General features: G+C 32.8%; 1 protein-coding gene across 17 annotated transcripts in view; it reads right to left on the bottom strand.

The window, feature by feature from the left end:
• LOC122815694 (mucin-19-like) overlaps positions 1-25,793 on the bottom strand; it is a 505,085-nt gene that overhangs the window by 170,720 nt on the left and 308,572 nt on the right. For 10 of the 17 annotated variants that reach the window (XM_044088394.1, XM_044088397.1, XM_044088398.1 and 7 more), the window contains exons 27-32: positions 20,730-20,883; positions 13,689-13,726; positions 9,242-9,322; positions 2,509-2,562; positions 1,783-1,812; positions 1,538-1,570 (exon numbers count right to left, since the gene is read on the bottom strand). In XM_044088394.1, coding sequence (XP_043944329.1) covers positions 1,538-1,570; positions 1,783-1,812; positions 2,509-2,562; positions 9,242-9,322; positions 13,689-13,726; positions 20,730-20,883 — 390 coding nt within the window. Of the gene's footprint in view, positions 1-973; positions 1,028-1,537; positions 1,571-1,782; positions 1,813-2,508; positions 2,563-9,241; positions 9,323-13,688; positions 13,727-20,729; positions 20,884-25,793 lie in introns of all 17 variants that reach the window. The other 7 variants (XM_044088400.1, XM_044088403.1, XM_044088404.1 and 4 more) reach the window with 3 other exon arrangements.

Below are 25,793 nucleotides of genomic sequence, written 5' to 3'. Positions count from 1 at the left end.
AAATAAGATATGTTTTAATATAGTGCCAGACATTTCTCACTGGTTCTTTCAATTCTTGCAGTTTCCTATGTATCTATTTATCTACCTATGCATATTTGTTTGTGTGAGTGTATGTATATATACATGTGTGTGTGTGTGTGTGTGTGTGTGTGTGTGTGTGTGTGTGTGTGTGTGTGTGTGTGTGTGTGTGTGTGTGTGTGTGTGTGTGTGTGTGTGTGTGTGTGTGTGTATATATATATATATATATATATATATATATATATATATATATATATATATATATATATATATATATATATATATATATATATATATATCTATATATATATATATATATATATATATATATATATATATATATATATATATATATATATATATATATAAAGTGAGAGAGAGAGAGAGAGAGAGGTGTATGCACGAAGTTAAATTGAGACAGTGATATATATGTATAATAATAGAAATAAATACCAATTTTCTGGCATGTTTCATAATTTCACCATAACGTCTAAGAATGAAATTTTTTTTAAACACAAGAACCCTACCCAAAACTTGGCATTAGTTTTTTGTGACAACTGAGAATGTGAAAAGTAATGAACCAAAAAGATGTTGCAGTTTATTTGTACTGAGCTCATGCATGATTACAAGTTAAGAGCCTTAGGTGTCCACTTACGAAATCAGAGATACAACTGCTCTGTCAAATCTCTGAATATGATAGAAATTATGAAGCATTCTGGTTTTAAAATGGAGGATACCTCCACATGCAATCCAGGATCTACAGAATGAAAATCAATCCCATTGTGTCAAAAAGGAATTGTAATATCACAGTCTGTATCACTCGATCAAAAAACTCAGAATATGAATCAGTAAATGTATGACTGTTATTACAGCCCTGTAATCTGATGATATTGAGAGCATGATAGAATTAGAATATATGTAAAAATACAGTGCTTCAATATTGCTTTAATATTACCTGCACTGGATGGTGGTGCTACAGATGCAGTTGGCGATGATGCAGGTGTAACAGCTGAAAAAAAGATAGTATTTGTGAAATATCCGGCACAGTGCATACCTAAAGATAATCATTCAATACTCTTTAATGTATTATAGACTAAACTCATAACGTCTAACTTAGAATTCAGAAACTAAATACCTGGAAGTTATTGTGATAGACGTGTTGCATATTTGAACTCTTCCCTTGATGGGTTAATTAAATCTTAATCATTAAAGATGACTTTTTAGACAATCTTTACAGATAGAGCTTTATGTAAATTCAGCTATGATTCCAAGATGAACCATCTTGTCAAACTATGATGTCTAAGTAAAATTTCAGGAAAAAATGTGTCAATGGATGTATGAATATTAGCCTCTTTTAAAACATGATAGACCACTGTAGAGATTTGCTTTGGTCTTTACAACAGCTGTACTAAATATGTTTTACATTTTTTGAGTAGATTGTTTTGCACATAGCTTTGGTCTAACCAAAGTAGTTAATGCTCTAGAAAATTAGTCATGTCAATAGGGTTGATTATCCTACCTGTTGTTGGAGCTGGAGTAGCAGTAGGTGACCCTTCAGAAGAAAATATACAAGAGGTACATTGTTACATTGTTTGGAATTAATGTCTTCCAAATGCACTGCATCATACTTCAAAAAGAAGCATTTATGTAATTTATTATGATTTCACTTCTCCGTGCTATATATTTAATTGAGAACACGGCCTGAAATTTGCTTTTGAAAGAACTACCTAAAATTATTTTAAAAGAATATGAGTAATAACTCACCTGTATATTTAGTAGTTGATGCTGAAGGTGCTTAAAATTAGAGAAAATAAGATATGTTTTATTATATTGCCAGACATTTCTCACTGGTGCTTTCAATTCTTGCAGTTTCCTATGCATCTATTTATCTACCTATGCATATTTGTTTGTGTGAGTGTATGTATATATACATGTGTGTGTGTGTGTGTGTGTGTGTGTGTGTGTGTGTGTGTGTGTGTGTGTGTGTGTGTGTGTGTGTGTGTGTGTGTGTGTGTGTGTGTGTGTGTGTGTGTCTGTGTATATATATATATATATATATATATATATATATATATATATATATATATACACATATTTATATATCTATCTATATATATCTATTTATACATATATATAAAGAGAGAGAGAGAGAGGTGTATGTACAAAGTTAAATTGAGACAGTGATATGATATATATGTGTAATAATACAAATAAATACCAATTTTGTGGCATGTTTCATTATGAAGCATTCTGGTTTTAAAATGGAGGATACCTCCACATGCAATCCAGGATCTACAGAATGAAAATCAATCCCATTGTGTCAAAAAGGAATTGTAATATCACAGTCTGTATCACTCGATCAAAAAACTCAGAATATGAATCAGTAAATGTATGACTGTTATTACAGCCCTGTAATCTGTTGATATTGAGAGCATGATAGAATTAGAATATATGTAAAAATACAGTGCTTCAATATTGCTTTAATATTACCTGTACTGGATGGTGGTGCTACAGATGCAGATGTTGATGGTGTCGGTGCAGCAGCTGACAAAAAAAAAGGAAGTATTAGGGAAATGTCAGACACAATGCATACCTATAGATAATTATCCACTACTCCTTAATGCATTCTAGACTGTACTCAGCTTCTAAGTTAGAATTCTTAAAGTAAAGCTTCCCCTAGTCAACAGTGCCGAAATAATTTGCTCTAAACTTCAAGTCTACAAAAGTAAAGCCATATATATAGATTGAAGGGATAGTTCCTTCCTTTATAGATCTGTTTATCAGAATAGAAATGGGATAGGCAATGGCTTTATCTCCTATTTGCAGGAACTCAGCAGGAAGTTTGTCTGCAGAGGGGGTGGTGGGTTTAAGTTTTTGGAGCAAGGATGAGATAAAGGAAGTAGAAATTGGTAGTAAATGAAATGAGGGGGTGGATTTACAGAAGATGGAAGTAGCTTAAAGGTATCAGGAGTTAGGTGACTAGGAAGAGTTTGGATTGTATTTGGGAAGAAAGAATTAAAGGTATTAGCTGTTTGTGTGGGATTGTCAGGGTTACAGTCTTGTGGGTCGGGTGTGATAGCTTGGCTTGGGGATAGGAGATTATTAATGCTGGTCCAGAATTTTTTAGGTTCCTTGTTGGATGTTTATTGTAGATGAAGGTAGTAGTTCTTTTTGTCTATCAGGATGGCTTTTTTTGTGCTGTTTCTACGTTCTCAAAGGTTTGACGGTCAGCCAGGTTCTTAGTGGTACGCCATTTTGCCCAGGATTAGTTTCTGATAATGATTTTTGTCTAGTATTGTTAATCAGCCATGGGACTGGTTTGGCTTTGCTTCTGATAGGGCGAATTGGTGTGTGCTGGTCTAGAATAGATAAGAATGTGGAGTTAAAGTATTGTACTGCATCATTAAGAGGGAGAAATTTTAGAGGAGACCAATTACATTGTTTTAGTTCTGTTTGAAAACGTTCTGAGTTAAATTGCTTTTTTGAACATAATGTACTGAATGAGTTTGGAAAAATTCTATTGGTTTTATGTCTAATAATATATGTTAATGAGTGGTCACTTAGATCGTCTGGAAGGGAGCATGTTTTATAGGTTTGTTGGGGGGTGTTAGTAAGTCTCCAGTCTAAAATGGTGTCATTGTTATTGATTTTATTAGTTCTGGTAGGGCAGGTAATTAGTTGTGAGAAGCCATGTAGGTTTATGTGGGAGGTGGGGTTTGAATTATTACAGGAATTCCAATTGATATTTAGGTCAACTAAGATTAATGTTTCTTGTGGAAGATTAGTGGAGAGCCAACTGAGGATGCACTCAAGAGCATTAATGTTATTTCCTGGGGGGAAGATATATACAAATTATCATCCCACTACATAAAGGGGGAAACTCCAATGACTTCTCTAACTATCGTGCCATAGCACTACTAACCCCTATTCTAAAATTATGGAAAAATGTATCCATAAACAACTACTAAACCACTTTCTCCAAACAAACCTACTTGCTAATTGTCAGCACGGTTTTAGACCTTCCCACAGTACCACCACTGCACTGCTCTCATTCACAAACTCCATCAACTTTAATCGCAACAAAAATAGTCTTTCATCTGCTCTCTTCATCGACTTGTCTAAAGCCTTTGACATGGTTAATCACCAACTACTTCTGCACATTCTGAATTCTCTTTCACTTGATCCGCCTTCCATAACTTGGTTTAAATCTTACCTAGAAAACCAACAGCAGGTGGTACTCTGGAAAAATTCACTATCTAACCATATTCCTATCTTTCTAGGGGTGCTGCAAGGCTCCATCTTAGGTCCACTTCTTTTTTCCATCTTTATCAATGACCTCCAATCAGCTATCCCAAATACTATCTGCATTCAATATGCAGACAATTCTACTATAATATGTACATCTACCTCTCAAACGAAACTCCAGTCTCTTACCCAAAAAGCCTTTAACACTGTAGAACAATGGTTCTCTCATCACTGCCTACTACTTAACCCCAAAAAAATTAAACTGCTTTTCTTCCCACCAACCCGAAAGCACATCCCCTTACACTTCACTATCACTTCCTGACACTACCACAAAATTATTAGGAATAACAACAGACAACAATCTAAACTTTGACAATCATATCAACACTACAATAAAATCAGTGAACAAAAAATAGGAACCCTATACAGAATCAAACCCTTTCTTACTCCACTTGCAAGAATCACGTTAGGCAGAACTCACCTAATCTCTACTTTACTCTATGCTTCCCCCATATACACCAAACTATCAAAGAAAACCTCAATAAACTAGTAACATCTTACAATAATATTGCTAGATTTGCTGCATTACAATTTACATTTTGCTTCACATAGCAGACTGTTTTTATCCCCTGAAATATGTTCTCAAGAATGCAGTTGAATATTCACTTGAGAATTAATTCTAGTTTTCATTTTACTATATAAATACTATTCCTCTTGGATTTTGCATACTTTAATCACCCATTTATATACATACCATCTTCGATGCATATATATTGTATATTTGAATATATATATATATATATATCTATATATATGGGTCTACTTTATAATTTCGAAATATTGATATCTCAAATTTCAGTATTTCAAAACCATAAAGCCGAAAACCCAACCACAACTCAAAAATTTGAAATCACACAACCGCAAAATTCAAAATCCCACACCTACGCTACACATGCAGTTCACACATGAACATTCACAAAACTCCCCCCCTCACAATCAAATATATCTAAACTACATTAAAGCAGGGGGGCAAGCTACCCTGCACCCCCCTTACTTATATATTCTAACTCCGAGATCACACAAACAGAAACACAAATGAAACTCACACACACTCACAAATCTTACAGTCCCACAAACACATACTTACACACACTAAATCCCTAACCAACATACTTACACACACAAACTTGCCAAAGTATCCAAATGCTGCACTACCGGAAGCAGAAATTCAAACTGTCTGTGCTTCAGTATTTTGAATTTCGCTTTTCTGCCGGTTTCGAAAATGTAAGTTCGAAATACTGAGAAACGAGTATTTAAAATTTTACAAAGTGGACCTATATATATATATATATATTTATATATATATATATATATATATATATATATATATGTATGTATGTCTACCTGAAAACACTGAAATCACAGATCATTGACAATGAGAACACCGACACCAGAAGATAACGGAGAAGACCGACAGTTGAGAATCCCGAAGCTGAGAACACCAACATGTTAAGGTAAGTGTGTGATATGGACGGAAGTTAGGGTCAGGGTGTGGGTAAGGTAAGTGTGTGATAGTGATGGACGTTAGGGTAGAGTGCGGGTCAGGTAAGTGTGCGATAGTGACGGAGTTTAGGTTTAGGTGCCGGTTAAGTGAGTTAGGGTTAGGGTGCCAGTAAGGTAACTGTGCGATAGTGACGGACTTGAGGGTTAAAGGTGGATTAAATGAGTTAGGGTTAGGGTGAGGGTAAGGTAAGTGTGCGATAGTGACGGACCTTAGGGTTAGGGTCGGGGTTAAGGTTAGTGCATAGATAGTTGTGTATGTAAGGTTTAGTGTAGGTTTGTAAGGTTTTTGGTGTGCTTGTGTTGTGTGTGTGTTTTTCGGGAAAGGTATTTGTTTTGTTGATTGTTGGGATTTTGGTTTGTCGGGCATGTGAAGTTTCATGTTTTTGATCTTTTTATTTCATTTTTTTCGTGTTGATTATTTCGTTGTCGGTGTTTTGGTGTGTCAGTGTTATCAGGTAGACCCATATATATTTATATATATATATATATATATATATATATATATATATATATATATATGTGTGTATATATATATATATATATATATATATATATATATATACATATATATATATATATATATATATACATATATATATACATATATATATATATATATATATATATATATATATATATATATATATATATTCTTTGATGACCTAATGGTCCATTGAGGCTTATTTTCTAAGGACTGCTCAATGATCCTTTTGTGATGGAAAGTGGTCTTCAGAATTACATCTCTGTGTATGGAAAGCCAAGCATATTCACAAAATAACGTAGGCGCTGTTTCAGATGAGCACTTAGCTCTAATCTTCTATAATTTCTGCTATGCTTTCATGATGAACTGTGTGATCAGGCTATCGATTGTGAGTATTCTGTAAAATAATATTTTACAAGAGATAATACTCTTCATATTACAGGAAAAGTTGGCATACAATTGCATAGAAATAATTCTGGTCTTTAGTACAAGCATATATCATATATTACTTTACAGTGTCTGGGTACAACATTTTGACACAACCAATATATCTGAGATATTTATATATCTAGACAAAGATTAATTTTCAAAATGTTCATTTTCTTGCTTGTGGTTGTATATGGAAGAGGAGTTGATGGTCCTGTTGTAAAAGTGTAAGACAGATTGTATTATCCTCTCCAAAATATACCTATTATCTTCCAAATAAACTGCTCCATAGTTAAGAAAGCAGCATTTCAGCACATATTAAATATGAGCAATATCACAAGGGATTACATTTGTTTTTACAAGAATTATTTGAACTTATATTTGAAATGTCTCTCTTTAATAACTCAGCTATATATTTATAAGTTGTTGAAGATCATTAGAAGAAAATTAAATAAGATTAATATTAATAGGCTGCAAGACATATTTCACATCTGCTTTATTTTCTTGCTTCCCATGTATACATGCATCTTTTATTTTAATAGACCTGCTACTTCATTTCACCTCAGCTTTTAAGCATGATAATATAGGTTAACCATGATTACACCATCTTTAGCAGTATTCTTCTCATGTACTAGTCATCTTTCAAGTTATTTTGTCCTGAATAATTTTCTTTTACTTTTATACCATCATTTATGATAATTGCCAGAAAATATGAGACATAAACTTTAATGATATCTATGTATCACAGGGTAATACTTATCAAAGTAAATCACATGAGCATTAAACGTAATGTGCAGCATCAAATTCCCAAAGCAAGGTTTTATTTATTTTTCCAACACCTGACTATGATCAACATATATAATACATCACTAATATAATGGAGTGCATAAATAAAATAAGATATACCACTTCAAAGTTTTATTTCTGTATTTAAATATATATTTTCCAATGACTACCTAATGATCCATTTGATGATGCTTTTAAGGCCTACTTCTTAATCCTTTGAAGAAGTTTTCAAATGTTTATGTAATTACGGATACCTTATGACGTAAATTCCATACTGCTTGTTAGACACATGTCTTAAACTAAATGTGTTTAATCTCTTATAGTTCTGCAAGCTGAATATATCAAATATTTATTTTACTAGTGTGAACTTCACAGGTGTTAATGGGATTTGATATGCAGGATTCAAGCACAATGGTTATGAACATAATATTCAATTATTTACTTTCTTAGGAATCCTAAACTATTCACTTTCCAAATGGATTGGTATTACATTTTTTGTTTGAATCAAGGCAAAATTGTTACTGCAGTATTACCATTAAAACATGTTAATTTTAGAGAATGTCTTCAGTAAGCTTTCACAATTACACAGCTCCCTACCCATGCTAATTAATGTGCGTTAACCCTAACCCTACTCCTAATCTCAACCATACTCTTTACCTTACAAAAGACATTTCTGCAACACTACTACTATTCAGGCAAATTAGACCTGAAAGTACTAGCAGAGCTTTGGGTCAGGGTTCACAAAAGGAAATATTTAGATTTTTGTGGTCTTTTATCTTGGTAACATTTTTGGTTAGCTGTTTTTTTTTTTTTTTCCAGAATGCAAAAATCAATCAGCTATCTCTTGTAAGTAAACATAACATTCTGGAAACCTGCTCTAGCATTAGACTCAGCTTATCAATGCATTGTACCCAGTACCACAAAGGAAGAGGATTACATGCACAAAGTAAGAATTTCACCTTGGCTATGCATGATGGCTTCTTATGAGCAAGCTCTTACCCCTACTGCTGGCATGTAGTTTGAGGGAGTATAGGCAAGTCTAAGCCAAAGCAGAAAACTGAGTCATGCCCAAAATTATGTTTTTTCACTGACTATGGTTTCATTATTAATATGAGAATGAGCCAATGAAGATAGTATTCATATCAGAAAACCACTAATAATACATTTTAGGAATTTGCATCTTCTGTTCTAACTGGCAACACACACACACACACACACACACACACACACGCACGCACGCACGCACACACACACACACACACACACACACACACACACACACACACACCATTAGTTCACAATCTGAACATGAAGTGCTTTTTTAAATAACCTATAAGTGTCATTCCAATAGATGCAAACATTGTAAGGTAACCTCTCGTCATTACAATTCTGCATGATAAATGAATGAGATAAAGGAATAATTTTAATTTTTAATATGTCATTTGAAGCACAATCAGGAAGCTGTAGTGGCAGCTGAATCATGAATGTACATCTGCTCAACATGGACCTGAATTGTCAAAACCAAAGAATAGAAAAACAATAAAATCAGTCAGAATGACTAGTAAAATAAAATAAATGCACAGTTGTACAAAACTGTTTCTATAAATAAATTCAGCATGAAAGCCATTAAGTAGTATTGATCTGCACAAAGTTGATATAACCAATAAACTAAAATAAAATGAAAGACAAACCTAAACTGCCAGTTAAACAGAAATTGCATACCTGTTGTTGTATATAAAGGATGTAAACTAGTTGTCATTGAAATGGTAGCAGCTGTTGTAGTTGTGGTTGTGGTTGCATTACCTGCAGTGAAAATATCATATATATTACACCCACAAATGTGCACACACACAAACACACACACATGTGTGTATTTTCAACATAATCAGTATATAGTGCAGATATCATTTTGTGAAACTTCAAGATCATTGTGGTTTAAAGTGCCCAAAATTTATTGCAGGAGCAAGAAGCAAGTCTGTCTTTTCTGCTGATATCTATTTTCAAATGTACACATATTCAGATTCCACACTTGCCATATTAATGCTAATGCAACATATTTCCCACTAGTGTTAGTGAGTTTACGACTTTTACCAAATAAAATTCATTCTGTCATTGCCTATCAACATAGAACACTTTCACATTATGCACATGAATGCATGATACCACATATTCTGTTTTCCATTATCATTCAAAGTGGATTAACTGTATTCAAAAATATCTTTACTGGCTTTTAGACATAATGAATAAGTAATGGTCAAACTGCATTTATATATTGCAAACAGTTGACTGAAGCCAACAAACAAACAGTTGTCCTTTTATGTAACTTTGTACAAACTGTCTGCTATGGTCCTTCAAGTAAAGGGAGAATTTTATGGGACTCATGGTTTCTTAATGCTTTTTGCCATTACAAAATCTCAAGATCAAATTTAGTAAAGAAAAAGACCTGAATGAGAATGTCAAAAGCTGTAAAAGACAAACATTAACAAAACTGAAATGCAGAACTTTGAAACACCAGCTGTGAATGTTATACAGCCCTTTCTTTTGTGAAACCAGGAAACAGTTCAATGGAGAGCGTAGTACAGAGAGTATTGGGAAAATCACCTTTTTCCCCACTGTACTGCGATCTTGTAGTTGATATATATAAGTAGCAGTGGATGTGAGGGTAGGGGGAAGCCCTCCACATAGGGCTGTAGAGGGGCTTGCCCCTTCAAAAACTTTAAAAAAGGTTGCATTGTAGGGTAACAGAACAGTACCTTTAATATTTTGTTTCAGTGATTGCAAGGCATAATGTGTTTTGTGTCAGCCACAGCATTTGCTGTAAATCAGATGCTAGTTTAAAGTTGCATATGTGCATTTCTAGTGGTGTTACATGTACAGCAATATTGGATTGAACATGCTTGTTTTGGAGTTCTGTATTTCAGTTTTGTTAATGTTTGTCCTTTTCAGCTTTCAATGTTTTTGTCCTGGTCTTTTACATTTTGGTCTGGTGTTTTTTTGATAATGTGACAGGGATAGGAATATCTATATAAATATATATATATATATATATATATATATATATATATATATATATATATATATATATCTATATATATATTTTTTTTTACACACACACACACACACACACACACACACACACACACACACACACACACACACACACACACACACACACACTTCTTCTGCAAAAATGTTCACAAAGCACCTCATCCTAATATAGCTTAGTTAACAGTCGCATGATTCTCTAAAACCAACCCCTTTTTGTAACTCATTTCTAAAACGTTAACCAAAAACTTTACTACAATAAATTCTTAAAACACAAAGACACAAATCTACTTGAAAAAAAATTTCTAAATATTTGTTTGTAAGAACTCAAATAATGTTATGAAAACTAGCAACCCTAAATAGACTTAATATTAATAGCAAAGATATTATATAATATAATATTATTGAAAATACTATCCACGCATTAAATGTTTGATGCCCTAATTTTTAAATAACTTTTTAATGAAATGTTATCATTCAGACCTGGGGAATTATCTGTCTCCAGCTTAATTTGCCATTTTAATTCAGCTATTGCCAGTCTATCCTTTCAGGGTCCACTTACTAAGATTGTTAAAACTTGTTTCTATAACACAGAACAAGAAACTGTAATCTGGTTAAATGGATAGGTGTCTATAAAAGGTGTTAATTGATTTCTGTTGCTGATGTCATACTAATATTGGTGAACACATTCTTGGAACATGCACTCCCATTTTCTCTACATAGAATGGCTAGCACAGAGCATACTGTGTCTAATAAACCACCCCTTTATTATAATATGAATAATGATCCTAGCTTGTGATGGTATTATATTCCCTGATAAAAATTACACTGATTGCAAATGTTACACCTGAAGTTCCAGTCTTCTGAAGTAGGGATGAAGTCATCTTTTTTTTTTCTACAATATTTTTACAAATCCATCCTCTCCTGAAACAAATATAGGTTGTCCCACTATTTTTTTTCAAGATTTCACAAACCAACTTGTAATATCATTTATCAGCTTTCAATTATAAATTTAGATTTAGCCAAAGCAGTTGGTTCTGTAAATTGGAATTATTTGTTTAAGGTTGCTCTTGAAGAATATTACTTTTCTGTAGAGTTCATAAATCTAATCAAGATATTATATAACAATGCCTCTGCATTTATCAAAATAAAGTATTTCCTAGGTCATTTAGAATTTTAAAGGGTACAAAACAAGGATGTCCACTTTCTCTATTGTTATTTCCATTATGTATTGAACCATTTGCAAATCACATTAGATTAAATAAAAATATAAAAATATAAAAGTATTTTAATAGATGAGAATTACTCTTCTAAAATAGAATTATTTGCAGATGATACATCTTTAACTATTGGTAATATCAATTCATCATTACAACATATAGTTAAAGCCATGGAATTTTTGAAGATATTTCTAGACTGAAATTCAATCATAATAAAACCAATACATTGCTAATTAATTAATATTTTAATTATAATCTTAAAAAGTATACTAATTTTAATTGGGATGATAAATTACATATTTGGTAGTTACTATAACTTCAGGTAGTAAAGAACTAATATTGGTAAATTATACCAATATAACTAACAAGCTTACACAACTAATTTCAAGATGGAGTAGCCTATTGTTCACTAAGAAAGATGGGCATATACTAATAAAAATGGTATATTACCAAAACAATGTTTTATATTCTGTCTTTAATCTTATCCCCAAATAAAAGATTTTTAAAGAAAATAAATTCTATATTACTTACATTTGTACAGTTCCCTAATAAACAGAGGATTTCATTAGAATGACATATGAAAAGCTGAAAAGATGGTGGTAATAGTCTCCCTAATTTTGATTTGTATATAAAATCAGCTAGCATTCAAATTATATCTCAATGGTTAAACAATTCATATGAGTCTAAGTGGAAATTAATTCAAGAAAAAAAATATTAAGTAAATAAATTATTGGTTGATCCACAAATGCAAATTGTATATGATAAATTCTATTGAATATTAAAAGATTATTGTTTGAGTAGCAAAAAATATATGTCTTTCTATCCCATTGATTAATTATATTTAGGCCTGATTGTTTAACAACTCCTAATCTAAGAAAAATGTTATATTTTAAAGATAGTTGTTTAACATTTTGACATCAGTTCATAAATGGTAATAAAATATATTCAGCACAATATCACAATATTTATTAGCCAAATATAATTTATGACAAAATAATTGGTTGAGTTTGTAAAGTTGTAAAGAATTTGTAAATGATTAAATAAAAGTGCCCTTAGACTCACTTGTAAAAAAATGTCTCAAAAATATTAGAATTTTTATTTAACATTAATAGTAATGCAAGTAACGATAGGTCTTATTTATTTAAAATATATAGGATGTTAAGAATAATTTTTCCTTTGTAGAAGTAAACTTTTGGGGTTAGTCTGCGAGGATTAATAATGAAGAGTTTTCTGTCACGAATAAAACATTATTACTTAAATGGATAAGCACCATTTAAAAACTTGAAAAACACTAATGATATTTTGCATTTATTTTTAACAAAAACCTTGATATGGATGATTGTAAATAGTTTGTTACATGTTAATAATATGTTTGCTTTGATATGTTGTGATTGTTGATAAATGATAAACAATTTTTTTTAAAGATCAATACTACCTTTTATGGACTACATTAGCTGTTGAATGAAAGACATTTACCAGGAAATGGAAATCAGGCATCTCTTCATAATTTGAAAACATTTTTGTATATATTAAAATACATTTCTAATAGAAAATACATAATCAAAAAACAAAGCTCAACATCACTAATCATCACCAATCCATGGTCTAAGATCCATCAATTATTGAATAAATGAAGAATATATTATTACAATATCTGAAAGAATGTATAGTTATATTTTGGTAAGCATTCTATGTATAAATTGTAGACAGTTAATAGATTGTTAATTGCAGATTTGGTAATTTAAATGTTTATTCATGTTTATGTATTTAATTACTAAGATTAATCATTAATGCATTAACAAATGTTTTAAATCAAAATGAAGTAACAAACAATACATCTATTATATGCATTTAAAGAAAAACATGCAAGTTAAATGAATTTCTGTGGAAAGTACTTTACTTACATCCTTCCTCGCATATCATTTTCCCATTTGCGCATACACTATAATAAAAACAAAGCATTATAAATCAAAAAATGCATAAATGTTTACATAAGTATATAATACATATACAAGCAGAGTCACACACTACTTAACATTTTCAGAAATTTGAAAATGAAAAACATGAAATTAAATTCAAGACAATTTTTTCAATACAACTTTCTCTTCATACATGTGAGAAGAGTCTTAAACAAATGTATTAAATATTTACATTATGTAGTTTATTTGTTAATATGTATATTCTGACATTCAACAAGCATCTGTCATAACAGCAGCATGAGATGTTGTGCATCAGACATTGAAAAGCATTATAGAATATCAACTAAATTTGAAATCACTTTCCTTCTTACCTAGAACCAGAAATTCACAAAATTATATGTATGCAAACACACAGACATACAAGACCCTGACCTGCTGATTTTCTGGTTGTGTTAGATGATGCAGAGAGATACCTGTGCTATCTTTACAGTGATTAAAGAACAGAATGTCCCATGGGCTGCTGTGTTTACAAATAAAATCATGCTTCTGTAATGCAAATCATTTAGAAGTGATACGTCACTGCAGTATCACACATGTGAAATAGTTTTGTTTATGGGGTTGTATGCAATATCTCTTGCACATTTTTTCTGACAGTAGTATGACTTATAACACCAAATCATCCTGCTATGAGTGCAGTAGGCAAGCAACATCATGTATAATACCTTTAAGAGACTGCCAAACTTTTGTCTTGACACGTTTCTAAAAAAATTCCTGCATTACTTCTACCTGTTAAAAACTTCACAGTGTTGAACATAACTAGCATGTTCTTAGTTATTATAACTACTTATATGTTCACATGTTTAAATGTTTGCAAGTATTTAAACAAGTCAATAAGTCAACAAGAATTCATTTATTTTCCTCTGTAGACTATATAAAAATGTTTCTGCATAAAATATCCAAGCTCAGTCCACAGTTATATCTGTTTCTCTGCATTTATGATGCTGTCATTCTCAAAAGTTTTGGCCTCATTTGCCATGATTGCTGGGCAGTGCTACATCATTGCTGTATAACTGCTTAGGGAGGGGGATCCAAGTGTTCATAGTATGTTAGCTTCACCACAGTAATGGCAACACTATTGCTGGGGAAAATTTTTATTTTAAAACAGATCATAAACACTTTTAGCAATGACAGTACTCAGCAGCTAATACAAGGGCTTGTCATGAAGAGTATTAGAATCTTAGTACTATAAACTTGCTTACAAAATATTCATTCTGCCTGAATTACTGCAGGGAGTAAATGTGAGTAGGTAACGATACAGTGTATTAGGCAGAAACTGACTATTCACTGAGGAAGTCTGATGTGTTCCATGCTACCGCCAAGTATGAACCTCTGTAGTGTTGCACATAGCATGATAACTAGTGCAGCATTTCATAATTTTCATAATGCATGGTATGAAAATGGAAAACGACCACAAAATTTATTTCTGTGCCTCTTTGTGCTTTTTTTCACACACACACACATAAACACACACACACACACACACACACACACACACACACACACACACACACACACACACACACACACACACACACACACACACACACACACAGTTCCTCGGGATTGCTATTTACAGACACGCTAACCTTTTCATAGTACTCATTCCTGCTTAGCCCTACAATAAAAAATACATTGCACCCTGATATTATTTATTGAATATCCATTCTATTGCTGATATGTAGTACAATCCCTGGAAATCTGAGCAGTTAACCTGAAGACTGTCATATCTTTTTTTATGTCTTCTTGATTAGCTGCCAAGTAAACTTAAGTGCCTACAATAAATAAGCCAGTATGTCATCAAACCAATGTTTCTCTCTCTTGTTGTAATATTAGCTATTCCCTGGATGCTCAATGTCCTCATCACTGCAGTCACATAGGTTCTAAGACATATAGTCAAAAAGGAATTCCAAATGGCACTACAATCTAAAATGAGACAATCAGAAGGAAATCTTGAAATAATTTTTTTCCCTTTCCCCAAAGAGCAGAAAGTATAAAAAAGTGCCAGGTGTAAGAACAATTTGTGTAGGATTATTTGGGTTTTGCTTCATGGAAAACATAGTGCATTATGTGTCTTCATCCTGGCATATATAACATTTTATGTCTTCGTAATTAACTGCCAAGTGAATTTAGAATGTAAGTCCATAGAATAAATGAACATGTATGTGATCATACCAAATGGATTTCTATATTTCTGTATTGGTGGGATTCCTACAGAAGTCATTAGTAATACCCAACAAATCCATTATATTCTATGTGCTATAACCACAGAATTGTATAAAAAAGTTTATAAAAATTCCATCTTTATAAATTCTGTAATAGAGTAACAGTTCCATAAGGAACACTTCCTAAGTATGTATACATTGAATAATGCATTCTTGAAAAGAACAAACACCACAGTGTGTTTTTTTGCAAGAAGAAGCTGACGTATTATCATATAACAGTGAAGGAAACAAGAAGCAGAACTAAACTATTCATAGTTATCTAGCATTTGTGGCAATCTTACAGTTCCCCCTGAAGTGAAAAAAATAGCATCGCAACAAACAAAAGTAAAAAAGAAAAAGAAACAATCAGAAGTGATCATGGTGTCCTTAATGTGATAAAACAAAAAATAGCCATAGCAAAATTTGATCAAAAGCGAAATCACAATCCCCACATGCAAATCGTACCAAACAGCATAGTCTGCATTATGCAAATATGTTCACAAGACCCAGGCTAGTAACATTTTTTCAACAGAGTGTGGGGGAAAAAGACAGAACAATCCCATGGAAATGGAGCCTGAGTCTATTTCTATTATTAGTAGTAAAACTGTTTCATGTTCAGAACTGCAACCCCAATACTGCTAGCCCTGGTTGTGCAAAATTGTGATTCAAAGATATAACACTCAGTTGTGAAACTTACTGATATATCTCTCAAGTATTTGTTGTCAGAAGTGTTCATCTTCTCCATTTCTCCATAACATTGTCATTTATGTATGCTAACTGTTTGACTATTATGCTCCAGTTTGGAGAGAATACTCCAACGTAACACTGCTAGACTTGATAAAAATTGGAGTTGATATATATTCCTCTATTTAAATTTATCTATTATCTGCACTTATTAGCATCACAGTTATGGTTTAGATATTTTCAGCAAGCACTCCACTATGTGCTACCTTCCGTTGATTTAAAACTTGCACTACATCGTTTCTAAACAGTTGCTGAACATGTGCATGTATGATGGAAAGAGACATCTGCAAAGAATCTGCTGACAGAGATCATTCTTATTTTTAAAATTAAAATATAAATGTAGTGGAACCCCAGTCAGATGCTGGAGAAACATTAGAATTTCAGAAGACCATGGTTGAAAATCTTTGGATTATACTACAGTCAGACAATTACTAGGCTGTGAATGCATGATATGGTCTGACACTGTTTCTGTTTCAGAAAAAAGTGCAAAATGTTCAGAGCTGATAAATAAAAAAGGCTAAACAACTCTTGCTCTACATATAAAAATGGTCACATACCTGTTTATAAACAGAAGCATGGAACTAGCATGACTGAGGAATGTTACTTTGAATTTCACCATAGAGAAATATTCTATTTGAGGTACTTTTAAACTCACTCTATTTAAAGTGTTGACAAAATAATGTTAAATATTAAGTTAAAGATTTCCCTTTATTTTCTCACACCAAGATAAAGTCAGAGAAATACTGTAAAAGCAATCAGCAGTGACAGAAATGCTAGGAAATTATTTGATCTATAGAAAGGAGACATAGACAGAATTGGGCACAACATAAAGCAGTGGTCTTTCTTAAAGTAGCCAGGCTGTGTTTGTTGTTTTACGTAGATAAGGTACAAATGTATGGAGAAATTAAATAAGGCATCCATTAAAGAAAATGTACCTAAGCAAGATGATGTGTTGTAATAACAGATAGCAGAAGAATACAACGATTTACAAGAGTTGTGTGAGAATGAGAAATGAGGATTGTCACAACAGGGTTTACACAAATCAAGTGACTTAAGAACACAACTTGAACTGTCACAAACCAGATCTCAAATGATGTAGAACTCAAATGCACTTCTGATATCAGAACATCAAGATATTACCTAGACAGCAAAATATATGGACAGTATGTAGAGATAGTGTACATTCTGACTCCAAGTATAAGCAAGATAAAGAAAGTAACATTTGAATTTTATGTGGTGATGTATAGCTGATCACTAAATTAAAAAAGAAGACATTTTAGCTGTCTTATTATATAACTGTATATTATAATATAATGCATATTATGATACTGCTACCTCCAAAACATATTTATTTTTGTACAAAAAGAAAATGTGTCACATAACAGCAGATTCTTATGAAATAGAATTGATGCTAATGGATACTGCATGGGACATGATCTGCTGCAGTACTTGGCAGTCATTGTAAGTACATCATTAAGGCTGGTAACAAATTCAAAACATATATACCAAGTATAAGAATCCAGATGGAAAGGATAAACGTTATGGGCAGTACAAAAGAAGAACCACTGCAGTACAGAAATACCTTCAACAAGGCTCATTATTGTTTCCTTTGTACAAATTCTCATTAGAATCTCATTTGGGTTTCAAAGTATGTGAATAAGGTCACAAGAGTTTCATGTCTTATTGCCAGAACTGCTACCCACTGTATAACAGACCCCTTATGATGCTGCTATCCTTATAAGAGCAGTGACAATAACAGCAGAGGATAAAGTCTGCATTGTGTGTGTGTGTGTGTGTGTGTGTGTGTGTGTGTGTGTGTGTGTGTGTGTATTCGAACACCCTCAAAAGTGCATGTGTCTCTGTGCATATTTATACCTAAATATTTGTGTCTGTCGATCTATATAGAGTGTGTGTGTGTGTATGTAATTTTGTGTATCCAAATATACTCATATACATGCACACACACATTTGTATACATATATACAGAGTTATGCCTATATATATATGTATATATATATATATATATATATATATATATATATATATATATATATATATATATATATATATATATATATATATATATATATATATATATATATATATATATATATATATATATATATATATATATATATATATATATATATATTTATATATATATATATATATATATATTTATATGTGTGTGTGTATCAGTGTCTATGGGTTCCATTCTGAAATGTCAAGAATTACAACTCTGTGCCCTGAAATGCTGAAAAATACCACCAAAACACAGAAGAATAGCATCTACTGAATATTGCTTTTCTTCTTTAAAGTTGTATATTGTATGAGGTAAGTCCCCTGCTCCCCATAATCTGAGGTAAAAGGCCTCACACCCCCAAACACCATACTTCAGAGAAAAGGGAATATTCAGAGGTACAGCAGTCTTGGACTTAGCATATGTAACTGTGTATTTTTTATATTCAGTATCACCTCCTCTTGCCAGACTACATCTGTAACTGCAATATAAAACAATTTTAGAGCACAACTTTGGTGCAAGTATAATCTGACGTGAATGCCTACTTAGCATACAGTATTTTTTCTGTAGACATACTTTGCATCTGTCTCTGAAACAGAAGGCACTCTTTGTCACACACTACATGCATACTGGTCATGCATGATGTGCAATATATCTTTAAATCTTATTCTTAATTCATATTACTCCTGTTATGATCTTGGATAAAAATACTATTTTAATGAAAGCATAACCATATTTATTGTACAGAAATGCTATATACAACAAAGTCCAGTAGGCATAAAATATATGGAAAAGAAATAATGTATTTTGAACTGCTGGGATGATAGACGGGCTGACCTGTGTGCAAGCTGTTAGTTGATAGGACCATCAGGTGTCAATGGGCCATGAGTACAGCACTAAGATTCATTTAAGAAACTGATAGATATTACAGCTTCATAAATGTATGCCAATACTGCATTTGTTTTAGCTTTTCAAGCTTACTGTGTACTTATAACAAGGTATTTGTTCCAGTTGTAGCAGGTAGCTTACTATGGTTACAGAAGTAAAGAAGACTTTTTTTTTTTTATTCTTTAGCTCTGGGAAGACCTTTTTTGTCCTCAATTTTGGGTTGTGGATGCATCAGCCTGAGAAATGCATAGGGTACCAAATAGCTGTGGCTCTAATTCATACCCTATTATTCTATGTTATTTTTATAAAATAGCCATAAACATTTCAGATATTATTAGAAAAGTAATTTACTTTTCATAATATCTTCTAGAGAAGCATATGCCTGATTTGATAAATAGGAACATTACATCTTCATATGCTCTGTTTAACTTGTATACATGCACATAAAAAGTTGATTTCAGACTTGCCTTGGTACCTGGAGAAGAATCTTAGGGTAGGTGCCGGAAAAACATACCATGCTTATGGAAGTTTAACATTTTTTTTCTGACAGTATTAGTTAATCTCAAACATCGTAATACAATGCACTTTGCTAAGAATTTCAGTTAAATATGACATTCACATTACTCATTCATTGTTGATACCTACATTTTCCTATGCAGTACTGTAGATGAGATGGAGGATATTCCAGCAAGCAATGGTTCTTAGGCAGAGAACCAGTCAATCCCAGGACATATACAAATGCACTCATGTCACACAAAAACTCATGGGTAATAATAGTGTTTCAGAAACACAAATCTACAGACTCTGCAAACACTAAAATGTTATTTTTTGTTGGATTGTATGTTCTGTGACTTTGCTTCACTGCGGTACTGATCCTGCTTTTTGTTTTGTGTATCATCAATACACTCAACAGCATAAAAAAAAAAAAAAAAAAACAAGGAAACCCAAATGGACAGAATGAGGTTGTAATTTGTACCAAGGTTTAAAAAAGCAGTATATGGCAGCAAATGTATGTGCTGGTTTTTGTACAACTCATTAAAAATATTTCAAAAAGACATTTAAAGTGAGTAATAAAATACATAAATACTTAAAATGTTAATGTACCATTCTTACCATGTAAGGCAACAGTTATCTGCTTTAAACTGAACAATTCCATTCGCTGGTACTATCTGATTAGTAGACCGACAGCTACACTCAGATAAACTCACACATCTGTTATAATTTTCATCCAGATATGGTGCATGATTTGGACATTTGGCATAGCATCCTACAAGAAATAGGAAGAGTATTATTTACTAATATTGTCAAAATATGCAATGGTTAAGAGCACAGTCATATAGTATATAGGAACAGTCCAGTAATAAAATGATGAAGGAATTCAAAAAGCAGAATAAACACAATCTATACAGATCTTTGCTGATACATCACATTGCTTACACAGTGAACCTGCAAGTTGCCTTAAAAATTATAGACCAATAACTTGCCTTCCAATGATGTATAAACTATACACGGGAATTGATCCTGAAAGGAATATAGTCATTTAGAAGAAAACTCAATAATGGCAATAGAACAAAAGGGCAATAAAAGAAAGTCATATGGAAAAAAGGATCATTTGTTAAAGTCATACTGGAGAACTGTAAAAAGGGAAAGAATTTAAGTATGGCATGGATTGACTATAAAAAAGGATTTGATAATATCCCACATTCATGGATAAAAGAGTGGTTAAAAATGTATAAGATATACCCTACATTAATCAACTACATTAAAGTGACTATGAAACAGTGGAAAACCACTTGATAAAGGACAGATTATTATCCCAGGGATAAAAATTTAAAGGGGATATTCTAGGGTGACTCTATCACCATTGCTAGTCTACCTTGCCATTAACCCATTAAGCTGTTTATTTAACAACTTAAGCCATGACTATAATTTCCCTCCTAGAAAACAACAAAGTGTAAAGAAATCTCATCTTCTCTTTGTCGATGATTTAAAACTGTATAGCTTATCAGATGAGGAACTGAAAGTAGAACTGCAAGTTGTCAAAACTTTTTCAGATGAGATATGAATGTCATTTGGTCTTGATAAATGTGCAAAAGCAACCTTTAAAGCAGGAAAACTGCACCTCCAAGAAAACATCAGTTTGGGACAAGAATGTGATATAAAAGAACTTGAGCAAGAGGGAGTGCATACATATTTGGGAACTGATGAAGGATCAAGAATAAAACATGAAGAAATGTGAATAAAACTTAGTAAAGAATACATTAGAAGACTTAAATTAATCCAGAAAACAGCATTGACATTTAGGAATAAAATCCAAGCTATAAACCAATTTGCTCTTCCTGTCCTAACTTACAGTTTTGGAATGATTGGCTCCAAAATGTGTTGGATAGATTAGATAAAAGAAGGATGCTTCATGCTCACCAAATGATTTATAAAAATCTATGCATACCAAGATTATATATTCCCCATTCTGAAGGAGGGATGGGCCTCCTTGAAACTGATTACATGTATAGCTCTGCAATCATGGGATTCTACACATATTTGTTGATCTCACAAGACCCAAATATAGTGAACATTTTGAAACATGAAGAGAATAAATCAAAGATCATTTTATTGCTTAGGCTAGCAGAAGCATTTTGGCATCAAGCAGGAGTAAATATATAAAGGAGAAGTAGATAAAAATCAGAAGTAGATAAAAAACTAAATGTGCCAAAAAATACAAAGAATATAAGGTAAAGCACTAGATGAGAATGCAAGAATTGTGGAAAATGCATAAATATAGTTAAAAGTATAGAAAACTTCTGGGAGAACCTCAAGTTGATCAGGAATGAACACAGGAATTGTTAAGGTGAGGCAAATTCAAACCAAGAGATGAAAGGTTAATATTAGTGGCACAAGACAGTGGGCTACAGACAAATATAGGTTTTGTAAAATAGAACTGGAAACAGTTGCACACCTCGTTACTGGTTCTGGCATACTAATGGTAGAAGGACTGTATACTGAAAGGCATAATAATGTGGCAAGACTGCTGCACTGGGAATTGTGCAAACATTATGGTGTTGAAGTGGCTGAAAAACACTTAACACAAGCCACAAAGCATCATAGAAAATGGCGAAGCTTACATCAAATGAGATCATCCATTACCAACAGTGCAAAGGATAGATACTAGAAAACCAGATTTTGTGTTCCAAGAAAAGAAGACAAAAGTAGCATTGATCATTGAAATCGCCGCATCCAGTGACTACAGTGTTTTGGTTACAGACAGACACAAAGTCATAAAATATCAGGGTTTGCTGGCAGAAATGAAAACAATGTGGAATAAAAATGCCCAGACAATCCCAATAGTAGTAGGAGCAATGGGTATTATAAAAAAATAATCTACAATCCTTTTTAGATATGTTACCAGTACATCTAACGTCATATGATTTGCAGAGTCATTATGGGGCACACTGCATGTGCTCCAAAGAGCACTTCTAGCTGACCTCAAAGATTGAAACAATATTAATTTCTTTTACTTTAATCATACTCAGACATAGGAATGGGGTCCATTCTTGTCATGGTATTAGAAACCCAAAAGATGTGGAGAAATTAAGAAAGGCATACTGTGGAGCTATATCTTCATGTGTACCATTTTATTTTTCAATATTTCTAAACATGAAATTTGCCATTTTTTTGTGCAAACAAATAAGTTCTACACATGTCTCAAGGCACAGAGTCATATATGAAAGTACTATGAAGGACACCTCCTACCACCCAATGAGTGACACAGTAACACTCACATGCCTTCTATAAGTCAAATATCAGCATGATAAGATATTACATCAAACACATAATACTCCTCCAGGCGCTTCTGCAGTTACCTCCTACTGCTCCTCTAGGTGCCAAATATTGATTGATTCAATAACCAATAACCAACAACAATAACCACAACTATAATTGCACTTCCTCTGCCCTCTTCTTGGATCTTTCCAAGGCATTTGATATGATTGATCACCAACTTATGATTCATACCCTGCAAACCCTCTGCCTAGGTCCTAAAGCCCTCCTTTGGTTTAAATCCTATCTTAATGACAGACAACAGGCTGTCCTCTAGCAGAATAAGCTCTCTAATCTATTACCAAACACTCTTGGAGTACCACAAGGCTCCATATTAGGGCCACTACTGTTTTCTATCTTTATTAATGACCTGCCTATTATCATACCAAACATCAGCTGTATCCAATAGGCTGACAACGCCACTCTGATCTGCTCAGCTCTATCTCCCACTGACTTAAAGACTGATACGCAGTCTACATTTACTACCATAGAAAACTGGCTCTCCAAGCGTTGGCTACTACTTAATCACACAAAAACTAAAATGCTCATATTCCCACCAACCCAAAAGTCTGTACCCTTCTCCTTCACCATAAATGCAAAAGATGGGACAGTCATCTTCGCCGACCCCAATACAAAATTACTGGGTGTCATTATAGACAATAACTTAAAATTTGACCACCATGTAAATCAAACAATCAAGAACATCAATAAAAAACTTGGGTCATTCTATAGAATCAAAGCCTTCCTCACCCCTCCAGCTAAAATAGCCATTGCTCGCTCCCACCTACTTTTAACACTCCTATATGCCTCCCCCCTTCTCGCCAATATAAATAAAACTGAACTTAATAGACGAACAACCTGTTATAATCACATTGCCAGGTTTGCAACAGGCCTGCCTTTCAGAACCCATCACTGCATCAACCTCAAACAGCTTGGATGGCTGGAATTTCCTAATCTAATCCAGTATAATCTGCTGATATTGGCTAACAAAATCCTCTACAACCCAGATAATACACCAGCCTTTAGAAATACTATCCTCCCCCATAACAACACAAGACTGCTCCGTTCCTCTAATAAGCTACAAATCCAGACAATTAAAATTAATAATGCAGCTGGCATGGCCCTATTTGCAAATTCAGTAGGTAGAATCTGGAACATATTTCCAGCTGGCATCACCATGCTCTCCTCCCTATGCCAATTTAAAGCCAAAATTAAACAACATCTGGCATTAAATTGTCTATGCCACTGTGACAAGCCTGGCTAAGCCAACAACATGAATGTAATTTACTTATCTAGTAGCTAGTGTTAATTTTCTCCTGACTACAACTAGGGTAATTTCTATCATGTAAACTTGTCTATTCAATGCTTAACTATGTACCTTTGGAAATAACCTACATGTAAATTTATACTATTTAGTCTGAATGCATTTTTCATCTGCATTTCTATTTTACTTGTGTATGTTTGGAGCTTATCTCCCTTGGCCTCCGCTATAAATGGACATTGATCCAGTCGGACTGTCCCGGTCAACAAATATAAAATAAATAAAATAAAATAAATTCCAAAACCATGTTACTTACAAGTTACCAGGATATTTTGTCTTGAAGCATATGTGATGGCAAACACAACTGTATTGATATTTGACCTCTCTCAATGAGTATTTTCTAGAACTGTAAGGTGATAACTTCATTTTTTAAAGGCTTAAGCGACGCCCACTGGGAGTTAACGGTACACACTCAAAAGAGCTGTACCGAAGGAAATGAGTTAAAGTTAAAGGTTAAAAAAAACAAATAATATTCCATTAATTGCAAGCAATTATAGTTTAAAAGCATGGGAGAGTAAACAGCATAACCCTTGAAATCCCTAGAAATCTTCAAGCATGTAGCTTCAACTGGTACTTAAGAACATTAACTGAGCTATAACTGCTCCTCTCTTTACTGGATGATATATTCTGCTGTTTGATGATATTATAATATGCTATGAACACTTCCCTGTTATTTTAAGGACACAGATGAAGAAAATTTGATTTTGTTATTTTACTTAGTTGTAAAGCAACAAAAGTATGTACTGTTAAATAGGGGGTGTGTCTTCCTATTTGAGGCTGCTGAACTATAACAGTACCTCTCTCAAGTATATTCTGCTGTTTGTTGGTGCTTGAGTATTTTTGTATTTAAGTAGTTATAGGTTAATGCCAACTTATTTGGTATATAGATTAAAGTGCAAGAATTTAAGTAGGAGTTTGTAATTTATTATTATGGATTCTTTAAATCAATATATTTTAGTAGATTTTATTAATCAGAAATATTTGAGGAAATATACATCTTGTGGCATATTGCTAATAAATTCTGATTTAGAACAAAAGTG

The sequence above is a fragment of the Protopterus annectens genome, chromosome 11.part0, assembly GCF_019279795.1.
Source record: "Protopterus annectens isolate FY-2018-M chromosome 11.part0, PAN1.0, whole genome shotgun sequence".
NCBI lineage: Eukaryota > Metazoa > Chordata > Ceratodontiformes > Protopteridae > Protopterus > Protopterus annectens.
Note: the sequence above shows the minus strand (reverse complement) of the source record. Positions and strands in the feature narration are given on the sequence as shown.